Source organism: Taeniopygia guttata, chromosome 8, assembly GCF_048771995.1.
Source record: "Taeniopygia guttata chromosome 8, bTaeGut7.mat, whole genome shotgun sequence".
NCBI classification, from domain to species: Eukaryota; Metazoa; Chordata; class Aves; order Passeriformes; family Estrildidae; genus Taeniopygia; species Taeniopygia guttata.
Window position 1 is genome coordinate 14541983 of NC_133033.1, and position 18970 is coordinate 14560952.

The 18970-nt window shown below is 37.6% G+C and overlaps 1 protein-coding gene across 1 annotated transcript in view; it reads right to left on the bottom strand.

Annotated features, from left to right (window-relative positions):
- Positions 1-18970, bottom strand: part of COL24A1 (collagen type XXIV alpha 1 chain) — a 115865-nt gene that overhangs the window by 82172 nt on the left and 14723 nt on the right. Inside the window, exons 4-12 of the mRNA XM_030279099.4 lie at positions 13819-13872; positions 10519-10572; positions 8451-8504; positions 6527-6580; positions 6131-6175; positions 4870-4923; positions 3667-3711; positions 1449-1502; positions 728-772 (exon numbers count right to left, since the gene is read on the bottom strand). Coding sequence (XP_030134959.4) covers positions 728-772; positions 1449-1502; positions 3667-3711; positions 4870-4923; positions 6131-6175; positions 6527-6580; positions 8451-8504; positions 10519-10572; positions 13819-13872 — 459 coding nt within the window. The remainder of the gene's footprint in view (positions 1-727; positions 773-1448; positions 1503-3666; positions 3712-4869; positions 4924-6130; positions 6176-6526; positions 6581-8450; positions 8505-10518; positions 10573-13818; positions 13873-18970) is intronic.

An 18970-nucleotide genomic window follows, 5' to 3' on the forward strand; every position in this document is an offset into this window, starting at 1 on the left:
GATCAAGGGCCAAATGATGATAATCATACTACTACTGGACAAATTTGTTCAACATGGTAGATGAAAATCATCTGAACTGCTGAGAACAACTGACTGCACAGCTGGAGAACCCTATGGTGTTTTCCAGTCTCAAACCACAAGAAAGTTAAAACTGGAAACTCCTGGATAGCTTCAAAGACCTAAAATATATGGTTGCAACAGAAAACAAAACATTTGGCATTGAAGACACACCACAGGAAATATGTAAACCTTGATAATGTGTACTTGGCAGATTTGTGTTTATTCTCAGCTGAAGAAATATATGTTAAGTAGAGGACAGCTTTAATTTACTGCAGTCTAGAAATACCAGACATTAGAAGAAACTGATTTTTATCCAAACCAACACCAGACTTGAGAAGCTTGCATCATATCTGCACCTTGTGCTAGCACCAATTTTACAGATATTTTTGTGTGTTTCTGTCACTTTCTAACCCTCCTCATAACTGATATCAGTAATCTGCCACAAAGCTCACAGTGATAAGTCTTCCACACTTTAGTGCTTATAACCTGCACAGAATCTGCAGCTCTGAAAAGTAGTAGTTGATAGTCATTTATGGGCAAAAATAAAACTAACATTTTCCAGCTGATTAAAGCTACAGAGTTAATTCCAGGCGGATTTAGACTGGCAGCAGGAATTGTAACAGTATTAGAATTAAGTATTAGAATATTCTCTAAGTAGAATATTTACCTGTCTCCCTTTAGGACCTCTTTTTCCACGGAGGCCTGGAATACCCTAAGAAAGAAATAACCCATTATAAATAGGTTTTCTTTTCTTCAGTACTTAAATTCAAGTAATTAAACCTGCATTTATTTGACTGGAAAAAACAGTGTGAGGAGTGCCATTTAAAAAAAAAATTAAAAAGCATTTAAGCAAAGTATCATAGCGCAAATGTCCTGGAGCAGAAAGACAAACTTTGCTTTCCTGTGGCAATACCAGAACAACTGTGAAAAAGGGCCTTGTCCTGCTTCCATCACAGTACATGTCCAGACAGCTTTTTTGCTCAAGTGCAAAAAGAAAAGGCTCAAGCAGAGTGATCAAGATTAACACTTCCATGGGTAGTTCTACTGCAGAGATCATCCAACAAGAGACTAATATTAATTATTGTCAAAAAGAAAGTGCTTAAATGAAAAATATTCATTCACACTTTGCTGAAGAAAAAAATAACCCTGATCCTTGCAGTTGGAGATTAAAGTAAAATAATACCTTAGAGCTGCTCCCCATTTTACTTTAGCACAAAGGCATTTCATTGATTAGACTAATTGGGTACATCCTATTCATCTTATTTTCTTCAAATTAGTTTTGCTTTTAACCAAACGAATGGTTAAACCTTGTACTTTTCCCCCCATTCTAACATATATTGCATTACCACACAAACATCAATGTTTCACTAACGTTCCTTTAGACCTACCCTTTCTCCTTCAGGTCCTGGTTGTCCTGCCACACCTGGAGGTCCAATGAAACCCTAAAAATGTAAGAACAATGTTTGATTTCAAGGCTGCTTGCCCCTCAATATTGGCCACCTAGGGTTCAAGACACAGGGATTAAATTCAAGCCCATTTGAAACTACTGGTGAAACTCTAGATATGTAAATGTGACTAGGATTTGCTCTCCAACCAATATCAAAAACAACTTCCTGTTGTAAGGGTATAGCATCAGTTAATAAAAGAAGAATTAAGAAAGTATTCTAGTAAGACATGGTTGCACCAGATGTATTATTTATTAGAATGGATGAAATCAGCAACTTTTTCTGAAGTTAGCCTTACTCATGAACTCCATCAGAAAAGAAGCTCTCATCTTTAATAATAATGTGTGATCACTGCTATATATAAGAGTTCTTACAAAAAAAAGTTTATCTTGATACAAGCAGAATATTTTCCTTATAGTTCAGTCACAATGCACTTCTCTCCCACCATTCCTCAGTTGTATGGAGAGACAGATTCTGCTCTAACTGATTCAAAATGAAATTGGAATAAAAATATTAAATTAGTTACTAGAATAGAATTCTTTGCTTTCATATATCATCCAGCTGCAATGATTTAATTTTTTGGGAATAGATTTTTTTTTTTACTATGGAAGATGGCGCCTATCTTGTCATCCAGACCTAAGGAGAGTAAGGAAAATAAAGGCACATCTACTTTCTACAGTTACTTAAAACAACTGAGAAGCAGAGCACAGTTTGATTGCAGGAATATTTTAAATCTAAAGCTCTAAAGATACTTCATATCACATTGCTATACACTTCCATGGCACAGGAGTATGTGTCAACAGGGCTCTGTCATCATTTTTGTTGGAAGTTACTTTTAGAATTCATACACAAGATTTAGCCTTAAGATCTTTTGCCCTAAAATTACTCACACATTGGCCATTTTTAGCTCTGTGGGAACAGAGAAGCAGCAACTTTTAGGAAAGTGACTGGGATCACTTGTGTCTTGTTCATTGAAGGGAGAACAAGTCAAAATGCAGATGAGAATCTGAACAAAAATAAACTGAAGAAAAATAAAAGAAACAATCCCTGAAGGTGCAATATCTGTTGGCACTTGATCCTGCCAAACTAATTTTTCCCTGTACTGATCATTGTAATCAAAAGTGGCATTTTAAAAAAACAAAACAAAACAAAACATTCCAAAACTTCCAGACATATGTTTGAGAAGCTGCTGCAGGTAAAGGCTTCAAGTAACTACACTAAAAAAATAAGACAAAAGCAACTCTTGCAACACAATACAATTATATTAATTGATACTTGAGGACACAATACACTGCTGAGCAATGTGTGCATGAGCTGAGGGCCTAAAAACACCCACCAAAAGCCTCCTTCCAATCCTAGTTGCAACCAGCAACATACAGGTTTCTGGAAACCTGTGCCTTCTCTTGATGGTGAGAGTCAGTCTGAAGGAATCCTTATTCATGTACAAGCACGTGTAGGCATGCTCATGTTTCTATTTAAAGAAAACTGTATTACACAGCACCCACCCAAAAAAAGTCAAACCAAAACAAAAACCATCAAACCCACAGCCCGCAAAAAAACTACCAAGAAACAGAGAAAGAACATGATAAAACACACACAGAGAGAAAACCCCAAGCCAGCCAGGAATAAAAACCAATCTATTTTGCTTCCAAGAACAACCAAAACCAAACTTGGAATGCATGGAGCATTGAGAACCTTCAGTGCCTGGGATACATATAACTATGATGGAATAATTCTAAAATCTCAAGATCCCTTTCATGGCTTTTATGTGACAAGACTGTTTCCGTTTATCTACTTCTGTAGCTGTTACAGATTGCAAATGTCAGATCTGTCTCCCTTCTTGACAACCTCCAATATGGAAATAATGCTTCAGAAACATCAGCCCTCACACACCAGCATGGCTTTCTTTTCTCTCCTGCATGCAAATGAGAGGAAAGGCAACAATGGAAAACTGCTCTATGCTGCTGACCATGGGAAAAAATAAACTCTTGCACATATTTTGAAAGAAACTCTGACTTTTCTCATCTGTAGCTCTATAAAGGCAGAGTGATTCTGGAGGCATACAACTGGCACAGCTGAATTAAATTCCTCACCTCCTTTCTTACCTACTGTATGGGTAAAAATAGACATGGATATCAAAATGCTTAAGATGCTTACTTACTCTTACTCCTTTAGGACCCGGGTTACCTTCTGGTCCAGCTAGGCCCTGTTACAGAAAGACAGGAGTTGTAATTAATTTTAAACAACCAGATATGCTCTATGTAAAAGAACTGCTAGGGACACATTCTTGAAATTTTTAAGATTGAAGAAGGTGTCATCAAGTAGTCCCCTGGGACATGTTCAGAAAGATCTCCCATTAGTGTATGGCTGAAACACAGATCATGACTGAAACTTCCATTACATTAAAATTGTTTCTTCTGTGAGAAATTTTTTTCCAGACACAGTGATCTGGCATTACAGTGACATAATTTCACGGGATTTTTTAATGAGCTTTTGTATTTGGACATATTTCAATTACATTCAAGCTAGTGACAGAATTGCATATGTGGTCCTAATGCTCTAAACATTTTACATGATTCAACACAAAAAATGTTATCATCCATTACTCTATAAAATATTGTAGTGGAACTTCAAAATATATAGCCACTACAAACTTAATCCAACAAAACACTGAAGAATTGGTGATACAAAACCACAAAATCAGTTGTTGCCAATTGGCTCATATACCTTTACACGAGGAAGATGCTGAACATTTCTACTTTTTCTCTTATTCATATTACTGCACTGAGGTATCTGTTACTACTTTATACATAAATCAGTATTTATGTAAGTACTTCTGATTAAAGAAAGCTGCTTTCTAGCTTTATTGATTCTCCTAAAATATCCCAATGGGAAAAAAAAACCATCAAAATTTTAATGTTCTCCTTCCCTAAAGGGCTGAAGAAACAGTTTCAGCAGTCAAATAAACACATTGGTGAAAAATCAGGAGGAACAAGTAGTTTCCTACTGCCTCTGGATTTGAAAGTCCAGAGATAGATAGATAGACAAAGAAGATACACAGAATCTCATGAGTTTTATAAATGGAGTGTAAAGTATTCAGACATTCAGTTCTTTGGTAATGCCATTTATATACTCCAGGAAGGAACAGCACTACTGCATCTAACACATCCAAGTTTAAAAGCCATGAGACTCAACAGTCCCTCCAAACCACTACCAGAGAAAGAGGTTTGTTTCCAAAAAAAGACAGAATGTAATTTTTACAATTAGTAGTTTCAAAATAGTTAGATACAGTAGTTTTGAAAATAATAAATGAGAAAAACAAAAAAGAAAATAAAATGCAAAGACATTTGTATAGTTACTGCACCTGCCTGCCAGGGTAACCAACTGCCCCAATACTGCCAGCCATTCCTGGAATTCCCTAAGGGGAAAACGAAGAAAGAAAAGGAAAATTAACAACAAACATGTTTAATGTCATGGCTTGGAATCTGTTTCATAATTTTTCTTTTAACATCTACTCGTATGACATCTGTGTCATATGAATAGATGTTAAAAGCACACGGAAAGCACATGGAAAAATTACTCTTTAAGCAAGCTACACAGAACACACAAAAATTGGCTCATCATACATAACTAACTCTGCCAATTTCAGTCACATATCCGTTTAAAAGTGTGTAAGATTTTGTGAAATACAACGGTGGATGCCTTATTTCCATAATGTAAAAAAAAAAATAATTCAGGAGGGCTATAGGAGGTAGGTCCCTAAAATGAGGTAATTACACTGGTCTTACATACATTACAAATACATGAAATACAAACAAATACATTAAATTTTCCATTAGAGAATCCTTGTGTCCTTACAAAGCCAATTTTTGTTCTGTTTCTTCCTGAATCAGGTCAATATAGCACTGGATAAATCATGATTGCATGCAGTTCTCTCCACCTTCTTCTTCTGATGTTAAGAATCAATTCTTTCCCTCACCAGTTACCTCTATCTCACTAAAAGATTACAGTCATCACAGAAAATCTCCCATGAGACTGTAATAGAAATCACCACTCATTCAGTTAAGGATTGGGCATAAAACTCAGAAAAGTAATGAATGATGTCCTTGAGTTTTAATCTCCTTTCAGGTGTTTACCATCAGTTATCATCACCATTTCCTTTTCAGTGTGATCCAAAAGGAGATTCCTTCCATCTACTCTGCCATTAGGAGGAGCATAAATGCTAACAAGAGACATTAGCTATTGGATGTCAGATTTCTTCGTGAACTGACATGGAAGTTTTAAAAAGTGCTGAATAACTACTTAATTTCCAGTATGGGACAAGATGTAAAATGCATTAAATCAGTAGAAGTTTGAAATGTGCCTCTTATAAGAATTTTATATCAACATCCTTCCAGTTGGTGTGGTAGTTAATAAACAAGCTGGATAAGCTTTTCTATTTCATTTAGACTACATTTTTACCACACTGATCTCAACACAATCTGAATTCTTGCTTAAAATTTGTCCAATATTTCCTTAAGCAGTTTGCACAGCTTGCTTATACTGAACACTTATAATGGATTCCACATTCTCCTATCCTAATGGTTCATCTGCAGAGTACAGAGCACTGTGCTTGTGTCCCTTACCTGCTCTCCCCGTGGCCCTTGCAGCCCTGGGTAACCCTTAAGACCCTGCAGGTAGAGAAAGGTATCTGTGATAAATACAAATAAACAGTAAATACAAACAAATAAATAAATAGATTTATTTCACAGGTAAGCCGACCTTCCCTAGCAGCACTTCCCTCTGAACAGGGAACAGGGGCACACCATGTGTTTTGGAGAGCACCAACCTAAACAGCTGTGATTTACATCCTGCTGTGCTGATCTCACTTCATTTAGTTGTAAGGGGAGGTTTTGTACAGTAGACACAGTGCCAACAGCAAGCCTAAAGTTCTTCTATCACCTCTTGACTATCAGACATCCACCTGGTGGGCACTGATTTGAGCCAGGATGAGTTAGATGGAAATGGAAACAGAGCCTTACCTTCTGGCCTTTGATCCCAGGTGGGCCTGGAAAGCCCATGGGGCCTGGATCACCCTATACAACATAAACATCCAGAATCAATATGTTTCACTGGAACATGACCCAGGGTTATAAGCATGTAGCACTTAATATCTTCTCTGCACTCTTGGACATTTGGTATGGAGAACTAGCTAATGTTGTCTGATTTTTATTACTTTTTTAGAGGAAGAAAATGGAAAAGGCAACAGTTTCTCAATTGCAACCATTGGGTGCAACATGTCTGCTCCTGCAACATGGCCAAATCATGGCTGGGACAGACCTAATTCACAACCTCACAAGATTTACTTTTAGCCAACATTTACAGGAGTGAAGAAGCCATACAGCTCTTGAGGCAACACTTTCCTCAGAAACAAGTGGTTTCACCTCAAATCAAACTTCACAACCACATGATGGCATATGGGAATAAAAGTCAGAGCATCTCCAATGGCGGGGAGATGGAAAAAAGACAAATTTTCATGGTTGATGCAGATGGGGAAGGAGGGAAGGTTTTTTCAGCTCTTCTTCTTGCTCAGGACTGACAGTGAAGAGATTCACTCTTTCATGATTAGTGCCTGAATTCAAACCCAGTAAGTCAAGGAATGTATCCTGGCAGTGAGTTATTGTCCAAGTAAATTTAAATCCATTAATTAGAGTGAGCAAATTTGATTTGAGAGAAAAAATTAAGAATGCAAAATAATGAGAACTATAAACATGCATATCAATTCCATAATTTTGGATTATAGATGCAGTCTACATGAATTTAGGAATAGTCATACAAATATGGGCTTTAGCCTGTTCTGTGGCTGCTTGGGTCCATGCCAAAGAACATAGCTTGAGTTTTAGGCAGCCATGTACAGCTCACCACACTGTGGTCTGATTGAGAAAAAGCTGGCTAGATTAAAATATTTCTATAGAAGCTTCACTTCAATTTCTCATCACTGCATCAACAGATTATTCTGAATACTTTCCCAGCAGCCCTTAAATTTTGACAACATATATTTGTGAATTTTAGGGTTTGACAGCATGGATACACTAAAAAATAAGTTATGTACACATCAGCAGCTAGGAAACCATAGTTATTTCCTAATGTTTTTTCACAGCAGAGAGTAGTCCTCAACTGTTACAGTGCTTCCTACCTGGCACAAATATTCCACAACTGATCTACTAGTAAATGCTCATAATAGAACTTAGAATAAAGGTGAGATATTCTTAAACATACAGCATAGGTTAACACATTAGTATGCAAACATCCAATTACATTTTAAGTGTTATCACATTACTGTGTATGAGACTTTAGTGTCAATCTGAAAATGAAATATCACAAGCTTTCAAGCCTACAATTTCTTTGAAGAATGGATTATTTGAGTATTTATACTCAAATATTTGGGCAGAGAAGGCAACAACTAGTTGGCTAAAATTGCTTAGGAAGCAGTAGCAGGAAAAGCCTCTGAAGTGAAAGGACAACTTTTAGCATCAAGAGTCCATTTTAAAAAGCAGTTAAATACAATACAATGCACAGTAATGTGCGTACTTGTCATCACCAAATTTTTTTAATCCAACTTTCTGGAAGAATGCAAGGTACTAAGGAAAACTGGAATCTGTACTTTGTTATATCAGTGTGGATCTAATCCAATTTCATTGTTTTAAAGTCCTTACGTTTTATTTTTATAAATTAAATCAAATACATAATTTAAGTTTCAACTTTTAATATCTTCTTTAATTTTCCTTGGATTCATTATGTCACCTGTGTCTACAGCAGTCAGTCTTACACAATTAACTGCTAAAATACACCAGCGTTAAAGTAAATACAAAGCATTTTACTGTTATAATTTATCTGAATATTAAACAAGACTTCACAGAAGAATGGGACAGACAAAAACTTTTTCTATATTTAAGAAAATAATACCTTTTCTCCATGTTTTGCCCGTCCTGGAGAAAATCCTGGATCTCCTTTAGGGCCCTGTTGAGAGAAATTAAGCTCAATAATGCTATCAGGAGAGGATTTCCAATAATATATGCTAAAACAAGTATTCTCAACTGTTCCAGCAAGAGCAGAAAAAAATGTAAATGTGCTTCCTATTATAGCTATTTTTCTCATAACTTTTTCAGTAAAGAACTAGAAAAAAAAAAACAAACAAATAGTGCAGGTTCATACTGAAATGAGATTTACATTTCCCAAATTTTGTAAAGTCACAAAAGTTTGAAAAGCAGACTTGTTGGTAAATCCAAGCAGGATTAGTTCCAGCCAAATTGCTCCGCCCCTGTGTCCATCACTTCAGGGCACCAGTTGTTCCTCCAACAATGTGCAGGATTATCAGGCTGTATTTCTGCATGAGCCATAAGCTTGTACAGATGTCCTCAGGCTCAGCTTTCCCACAGTGCCAGAATCTACAAAATTAGATTTTCTTAACTAATCTATTTTCCAAAGAGCCAAAAATAAAGCCAAACCTCCTGGATATCCTTACATTACTTTAAAAACACCCCCAATTGTTTATCAGGAAATAATGCTGAGGGATTGGCTCTTGGTAGGAACTGCTGGCCCTCACTCAGGGCTGGCCACTTTGCTGCAAGGACATCAATGTTGTGCCATCTTTCAGAAGCAACTGCATAAAGGATCCTTCAGCACAGGAGGGAAACATTCATCTACATCTTAAAGACAGAATAGAATTCTGCTGTCATTTACTGCTAGAAAATTCTTGCAACTCATCTGGCACGTTTTAGTATCAAACAGGAGTGTTTGTTTCAGTGTGATCAACTGGATCTTCATAGATAAAACTTGAGGAGCATCTGGTTAATTTTTTATTTGGAGAAAACCACTTCAGAATATGCTTGTATCAAAAGGATAACTTATAATCTAACAGAAATCAAAGAGCTCACTAAGCACCTAGAAATAGATATATTTTGATATTTAAATAAAATATATATAGGTACATACATATATGTACAATTCCTTCTATTCTTAAACTAATGGACAGAGCTACAGAACTGATCAAAATTATCATCCAGTGGAGGGAGAAAATAAATTATAAAACAAAGCCTAGGAGTAATTGGTTACAATTAATTATTTTCCTAGAAATGTATTCTATTACATAGCCAGCATAAATATAGTAAAAATTAATTATGAATCTTTAATTGTCCCTATACAACTAGATAAAAACAAAAACACACACAAAACCCAGAATCGCTTGGTTTTACAGCACTTGGCACTGAAAGCTTTATCAAATTTCTTTTTATGGCCTCAAGCAGATTTTAGCACCTGTCATGACATGTCAGATTCCTGCAATTAGGAATCATACTAAACAAATCATGATGCTGCCTTTTTCCTAACAGATCTATCAAATTGTTCAAACTAAATATGAGTTGAAGGCATCCTGCAACTGCACAAATCTGTCAAATCTATTTAAAGGGTCCATGTTACACAAGATTGAAGATGTTATTTGAGCTTTAAGTCCCATATTTTGTCTTTGACTTTAAATATCACTTCCATATATCTTCAGAAAATTATTCTAGCATATTAATAAATAATGATGCCACAGGTATTAGCATATTTAAATATCAATGTTTGTACATGGACAATAAAATAGCAATTTATAGGGACTGACAGTCTACATTTTTCCTTTTTTTTTTAAGGAAAAGTTTACAGCAGTTAAGTATTTAAACCTCAGTTTATCAGAGGCTGAGCTGATTTATAGGAACTCTTTTGGGAAGTACAGATTATTTGCAAAGATAACCATTTCCAAGTCATCATTCTGCACACATAGGTGATTTCCTTTCCACTGAATAATGTGCTATTTTGTTTTGATCTGAAGTTCAATTTGATTGATTACATTTAATTAAAATATGTTTATAGTAGCAGTCTCAACCTGTAAATGAAAGAAGGCCAACTACTTCTATTATAGGAAACAGTTCTGGGGCTTTCAAAAAGTATTAAAAAGTTCATGTATTTACATGTCCCCATGGATAAATAAACTCACCTTGGGACCTGGCAGTCCTGGCAAACCTGGGTTACCATGTGGTCCTGGAATACCCTATTAAAAAAACCCAAACAAATGAAGGAGAACAACGACGGATTACTCAGTAAACTACTGAACAAATGTGAATGGACTGCAGAGAATAATTTTACTGCTTCTTTCCTGCTTTTTGAATCTCAAAAAGATTCAAAAGGATTTTCAAAAGATTCACAAGAAATAAAACACACACTCTTCCTAAAAATTTAAAGTGAATGTGAGTACCCCTTTTTTTTTATTAGAAATCTCAGTTTCTATTATCTTCCCAGGTAATTCTTAACAGGTTTGGTATAGCCACTGCCATGTTGCTGTCTAGCTACAACACTTGGAGGCATGGAATAAAAATCAGTAAAACTATTCTGAGGTACCCAGCTATACATTGAAAAGGGAAAGAAGTGGATGAGTTCTTAGTGACTTAAAAGATGCGTCAAAGCAATGTATCCCACCTTCTTTAAAAAAAAAAATCAGATTCTCCTGATTCTCTGACAGCTAGTGTAGAAAATGGAACTTGTTACTAAAATAATTCAACATAAACTGCTCCAGGAGCAGAATAAGCTATCAAGACTATCTACGCCCCCCAGTACAAGTGTCTGTTCCTGCAATACATTCAGCAATCTTCACTCCTTGAAAAATTGCACATTAGGGAAAATATTTGTTGCAATGGCTGTCAGCAGCTCTTCATCTTCCAAGCACTGAAGGACCAAACTGGCAAAAATCTGTCCCTGATAAACTGGCAACGCTTCTGTTGAAAGCTAAAATTTCTCTTTGGCCAAAATTCTTCCAAAATCCAACTACCAACTATAATAAGAACACTTTTGAACTTTCTTGTATATTCAGTGGTTTAACAACAGATAAACTCAGTGTTTGTCTTTCCACCACACGAGGCCTCATTTACTAATTACACCTTGCAGTAACACTGAAAGCTGCATCTCTTAAGTGCTCCCTCTCACTAATGACAGTGTTGACACAACCCCACAGAAATGCTAATCCCACACGCTGTTTGAGAGATTAATTTGCACACTGGCAACTCTGGAGGCACTCTCAGGGATTTAGGAGAAAGGAAACAAATGGAAAGTGCCAGCATGGCTGCAGTGGCTCCTGCTTTTGCTGCCTGCAGCGCTACTGTCTTGGGGCGCAGTACTGGGACACAGAAGTGCAAAAGGATTCTCATGGAATGAGGCATCAGAGGAGTTTCATTTCATCACTAATTCTGAAACAGCTGAAATTTGATTATCAAGAAACTTGGAACAAGCCAAGACACTTAGAAAACACTGTCACATGTGAACTTCTTAACCATACAATTGCAGGGATCGAAACCAGTTTTCAATGGAAATCTCTAACCATTAATCGTACATGCCCCAGTTGCCCCAGCCATGTGGATCTCTGTCAGGATCAGGTTTGGACACACACTCTGATGAAGGCCCAGGCAATGCAGCTCTGCACTCTGCTGCTTCCCTTTGACACATGGAGTCACGTTTCAGGATCACAAATGGCAACTCATGTGAAGGAAAACAGAAATCACAGGGCAGGCTGCTAGATGAGGAACTGAATTTTGAGTCAACAAAGTTTTCACAGACATTTTGGCTCACAAAACTCCTGTTATAACATACATTATCACTAGCTGCACCTGCCTGAATTTATTAGTATTGTACAAACTAAAGAACACTGACATTTCAAAACTATTTATTTTTTATCAAATAGTTTTGTAGAGTTGTTGGCCTGTATAAATCTATTTTAAACTCAGAACTACTAGTAAATATTAATCTCAGCCATTTTCATACTTTTCCAGGTACCTTACTGTAAGAAGTATCTTCACCTTGGAAAATGTATCCTACACAATAAATAATCCAGAGAACTCACACAGCAGAGCACTGTACTTTTAAGTACTCTATACCTGTAAAAAGACCTTCAGAAAAAAACAAACAAACAAACAAATTGCAGCTGGGCAAGGGCAATTTCACCAACAGGCATGGCTTTAAACATATGAACAGCCTCCTCTAAAACAAAGAAAACTTCTCAGTTGTGAGGATCTATTTGGATATGAGAGATCCTGCCTCTGATGCCAGACACATCCTTGCCACAGGCAGTGTGCAACATAAAAAAGCTGAATTGTAAGAACTGTGTTACACAGAAGGATCCAAGAAGTCATGAAGAGATGAATTTGAAGGAATGTTTTTCATACTTTTAAATGTGTCTCTTCTATTCCCTCACCTCCAAAATGCTCTGGAGCATCAGTTTGGTTTTTGGCCTCTTTGAGCAGTGCACTTCCTACCTGTCAGGCCAAGTTTAGAACATCCTGTGCTGTGCTGGCTTTCCACAGGCTACGGAGCAGTATCTTGTTTAAACCTTCCTTAAAGGCTGAACCAAAACTCCTCCCACACATCTGCTGAGCCCTCATAGAAACTACTCCCACTTTCCATCTGCCCTTGCTGACTCCAGCCACAACCATCCTTATCCCGAGCTACCATGGCCTTTTCATCCTCACACCAAACCTTCATCTGCTCCTCCAGCTGCCCTTCGCCTAAAACCTGTCCTGATGAACCATGAGCTCAGGGACTGCTCAAGCAAATGGTTTTAGTCACAATTGCACAGAGATTCACCCTTTTGCCCCTTTAACCAATAATGTGTACAGCAGAACAGCACAGGCTTCTCCCCCGTTGATGGCAGTGGGGCACAGGTGGCAGAGCCCGTGCCCTGTCCCCAGGCACAGGGCAAGGCTGTCCCAGCTCCTGCTGGGCTGCACACAAAACAAACCATTTCCTACTGCAGCCCATTTCTTACAAAATGCCCGGATACCAACCTAGGATCAAGCTGCTGGAGCTCAAGAGACTACAAGAGATGTTTGGGATTACTTTTTTCCCTCCCTCTCTGTCTTGCAGTGGTTAATTTTGTATCTGTGCCTGCTCCTCTGGGGCTGCATTGCTCACTCCCCCTCACTCCAAAACAAATGAATGTGGCTTTAGATTGCAGCAGATGGGAGCAGCATGGAAAAACTAGAAGTTAATTCTGGGAGCAGCAAAAGCCAGGTACAAATATAACAATGCTCAGTGTATGCACCCATACCTGGAATTAACTATGCTGGAAGCTCACAGCAGGAGAAACAGTTTGTTTGTCTTGCTTTAACCTATCTGCCAAATTTTCAGAATCAGACACTTTCATAATCACTAAGTATACGAATAAAGTTGAGAAAAATAAAATTCTGCAAATTCCAGTCTGATTATTGGTGACCTGCCTAGAGGTGCAGAAGAACATGGTTGTTTTACTCACCCGAGGACCTCTCTTTCCTGAAGGACCAGGTAAACCTGGAGGACCTGGAGGACCCTGGTGATAGAAAACCAAAGCAGTTGAGGCTAAAACCTGACACAAGGACAGTACCACAACTCTAGATGAGACCAGTTTTGCTAACTGACAACCCTGTGCTCGTGCTGACCTCCTCAATTTGAAAACCAATTCCAAAACGAAAATAAAGTGTTTTCCATCTGTCTGCAAATTAGATTTCTGTTTAGAAAGTATTTTATGTCAGAGAAATTGGAGATAACAATTTGGATAGCAACTTTTACTCAAGTGTATTGGTACTAAAGGAATAAAAGATTTTATGAAGAAAGCAAGTGCAATGTACTTCTAAACAAAGGATAGAGAATAATTAAGCCTCTTCAATAAGCTTGCTGGCATGCCAAACATTTCAGAAAGGTTGGAGTAACTGTGAAAAAATAAGATACCACCTCACAGAAATTTCAAATAAGAAATATAGAAAATAAATTTTCTATAACAAATTACTGTTCAGTTTCCTATTAAAAGCTTCTACTAACAATAATTGGTAGCCCATTTGTCCTTCTATATAACGAATACCTTTCTCTTTAATGATAATGCAGAATTTTAAAGATGCTAATATATGATCAATTGTATCTTTTGCAAATGAATCAGATTCTTAGTCACCCTATTAGACAGTGTAACAGCCCCTGCATATCTGGTTGTTTTGAACATAGAAACCTTTCTTTTTCTATATAATGACTGCTGTTCAGACACAAAATCCCAGGATCTACATAACTGCACTCAAACACAAATGAGTGCTCCAAACTAAAATCTGCACTACCTTATATTGTATTTCCCCTATCAAATTGGAGTCCTACAGAGGGATGGGCTGTTCTTAAGTGTGAGTTCACCCCCATCCACATGCCTGCACAGCAAGCCCCAGCTGTAACAGGAGCCATGTACCTTCTGCAAGGGCATATGGGCATGAGGGAAGTCAGACCTCTTGAGGGAGGTCAGCGGATGGCAGCAGTTAGGGGTTCAACCTGTCTTTCACCCAGGCTTCCTCACACTCCCTTGCTCTGCATGTATGACATCCTCTCAGCTGAGACACCAGGCAAAACACTGAGAACCACACTGCCCACCACCAAACAACAGTGCTGAAAACTGGCTGAAAGGAATACCAGGAAAGCCAGAAGGGCCATTATGGTGGCTGAAATCACCAACATGAAGGTTTTGCTAAACAGGAAAGAGATAAATAAGGGAACTGAGAAAGGAAAAAAACACAAATAGCCTTAAGGGTTTTATTAGCAAGCCATATTTCATTAAGATGAAAGTTGAATTTTTAAAAACCTCCAGTTTTGTGTGATACTTTTTTTTCTTGAAATGGTAATGTCACTGTAGAGAAGACAGTACTGATTATGAAATTTAGGCATCGTCAAGCTAATTGCATTAATGTGGCCAAAATACAGATCACTTATACACAGTGCTGGGAGAACCACTGTTGTTCTAAAAAAATAAAAATATTAATTATTTCCTCTCCCATTAATCATAATAAACACAGGAATTCAAACGTAGTTGGGAATATCTGCATGTCCCTACGTGCTACATTAAGCCAACTGAAACCCATAACTGCACTTCCCCTGGTCTTTAGATCAAAACATAACATGTCATGCTTTTAGCATAGAACATTCTCTCTTCATTATAATTGCATAAATGCTCACTACCATCCTCATTTTTTTGAAGAAGAAAGACCCCACGTTTAATAGCACAAGAACTGTAACAGGGAGATACATGGAAAACTCCTGACCTGGCATTCTTGTCCAGGTTCAAAAATGCACATGAAAGGGCACAGAGAGCTCCCACCCTCCCCTGCTGAAGCAGTAAGTTTTTAATATCTCCTCTCAAAATGTAAGTTAAGAGATGCCTTTTGATTAGATAGTTATCCTGGGACTACAAATGAAAACATATTTTTGTTAAGCAAAGTAGTTGCAGCTAGTGTGCATTCTTCTGTGATTTGTGTTCTCTATCCCCGTTTAAGACATTTCCTTAAAATTACATGAATAGCTAAACCCCATCATTTTCCTAATAGAGTCTTACCGAGTGTTAAGATCTCTGATGTTTATTGCTGATTTATTGAATGAGGGCAGTGAGAACATTTTTCTCTATGTGGCTTCTAAATTTTTTTTAAACATTATCTACTTCCTTTGCAACAGAAAACAAATAAGCAAACACCCAAATCCATTCCACCCTTACTTTGATTACTCTAATTCAAACATCACTATCTCTCTTCACACAAAAAGAAAACCACAAAAAAAGGAAACTCTAATCACAACGAAGTCCTCCAAAACCCCTAAAAGAAGCAGAAAAACTAGGCAGACAGAGATTAATAGCACTTTCCCAGGGCATTTTAAAGCAAAGTCAACCATTGTAGATGAAGTCTCTGGTTCACAATGATAAGCAGCTAGCCCCAACCATTCAGGTGTTTTATTAAAATTTTGAAGGACTCTCCTAAACCAGAGGCTGTTACTCTTTAGCCTCCAGCACAGACACATCCCTGAAACTCCAGCAACATCTCTGCTGAGAGCAGACTTCAGTAGAGCACACCTAAGTCTTCCTGGACATGCTTTCCCAAATAGCAATCCCACGTTATTCTGTCCTATGTATTTCTACAATCTGGGAAAGCAAGTACAACTTCAAATCAGTATGACTATTTTTATACTTGCTAGGAAGCTACTTAAGCCTCTCAGGCATCCATATAAACCACAGAAATCAATATCTGAGAGTGAGCCAATCTCTCTTAAACCAAGGAATAACTCATTCATTTGAATAGCTTTTCTTCTAACTACTGGAAACAGTAATTAAACAAATCTGAAGCAATTAGAAATGTTAATGTGATTTTTAGGATTTGACACTTTGACCACCATTATCAAACAAAACAAAAAGAAGTTACTTTGTATAAATATTACAGATGCTAACTTAAGATTATTTAACAAAATCAGTTTGCTCAAAACAGATCATTTGAAAGATACTACAACTTACTGTCTTTAGGAATTGTAAAAGCTTCATTTAGCCATTGAGAAAAGAAAACAAGTTCCAAATAATCATTGCATAATCCTGAAATAATAAAAGTAGATGCTACTCTTCCAGAAAATTTCACAGCCTTTCCAATAGTCACTGGAATAAATGTAAGGAATTTTCCTAGACATGAAATAACTTAAATTATTTTCCTAGGTACTGAAGACCTGTGTTACTTGTGTAACATGTGTTATAAACTTGACCTATTACCCAGAGGTAATAGGAAACATTTAATTTACATGAAGCAAGTCTATAAGATTTCAGATGCACAGCAATAAATTCTGCACAGGCACATGTTGATCCTCATGCCATTCAACACCTAAATCCTACTCACTGAACTTTCTCTTGTGAAGCAACTATGAAGTTTCTCTTTAACAGGCTCTTGACTATATCTCAGCCACTCAAACCCAGTTCACCTCAAACTATTCTCCTGTGGTCAGGGGGAGCCTCAAAAAGCAATTTTATTCAACTGAGAAATAAGCAAAGAGTGCAATAAGAAGTGTGAAAGGTCAGCTGAGGGTAAAATAAGTGAAATAAGCTAAGTGTGAAAGGGAAGCTACTGCTGTTCATTTAACACTACATTTAGGATCTCTGAACTGCTCTCCCAGGGTTCTTACTCTCACATCCATTGATTGCAATAGGACATCTCATCCAGGACTCAATTCTGCTCATTGCAGGGCTTGCCATTTCCCCTTCCTCCTGGCAACAATTCCAGACTGCTTCTCTTTACCAGCTAGAAGGAACACCACCATTTGATCTTCTACCATTTCTCCTTCTAGCAGAGTATCTTGAAAAGCTAGAAAAACTTTTCCAATAGAGGAAACTAATTCCTAGTTCATTTCTCTTGGAAGGCCACATCCTGTGCAGATAGGCCTGAAGATGCAATTACCTACCAGCAAATAATATAAATCAGCACTTTAGCTCACATCAGCCTATCCTTCTACCAGTGTGGGACTATGCACCATATTATTGCAAACTACTTTAAGATTGTGCAATAAAAAATATGAGCTTGAAAGTTAAAGAGTTAAAAATACACACCACATTTATTTTTGTAATCTTAACACATTGCCAACATCCTCTGCATCCCAAAAAGGAGTGGCTCATCAGATGAACAGATCAGCATTCCCTGGAAAGTAATGTTCAGGAAATCTTACTATTCCAGCTTAAACTCACTTTATATTTTTCTGGGGGAGGGGAGGGGAGGTTGGTCATTGCAGCTGCTAGAATTTTAATCAGGGTCTTAATAGTTTTGAAGACATAGCTGTTCCCTTTTTATACCCTATCCATAAATGAAAGCCTGAATTCTGGAGCCCTGCTTTGCAGCGGTGGGTGAATTCCACAGCTGTGGGATCATGGAATATAAGAGGCCTAATTATACAAGGTAAGAATCAGCTCTGGTAGATGATTAAAAGCTACAAGAGGCTGAGTAGTTTAAGAACCACAAAAGCTAGTTCTTGCCTGTCAATTCCAATAGAACAGACATTAATTTCTGCATTCAAATCTTGAAAGAAGATTCAAACCAACTACAGCATAGTAGAAGAAGTAAAAAGAGATTTCATGCCTCATCAGGACTTTTTGCTGCAAGGGAAGTTTTCAAGTTCTTCAGTGCTGCTTTTTAGGCTCCTCATTGCAGACTCCATGAGTACTTATGGACTAAAGTGTTAGAGCCACACATATAAAAGCTGCATTAATTCTCATCTTCTCTACATGGGAGGACTAGACTGAGAAGGCAAATCAAGATCATCTCTTCAAGTCTGAGACCAACAGCAGTAGCAGATACTGAGCCACACAATCTCCACAGAGCAAAATTAGTTTCAAGCAGAGATTGCTTCTCCCTTTGGTGTCAGCCTCCCTAGCAGAGCAGTGTTTTAGCTTTGCTTCTGTTCCAGCGGGTGCTGCTGGTCCCTTCAGTCAACCTGGGACCCACAAAGCCCTACCACAGATCTTTAAGACCTTGGGCATGTTATCTAAATCCTGACCCAACAAAACACCTCAGTACAAATGCACCATATTCCCTACAGACTACAGTCTGCATTCCTGAGCAATACAACTTCTCTACCCCCAGTCCATCAGACAGGCATTGAAGATGGCA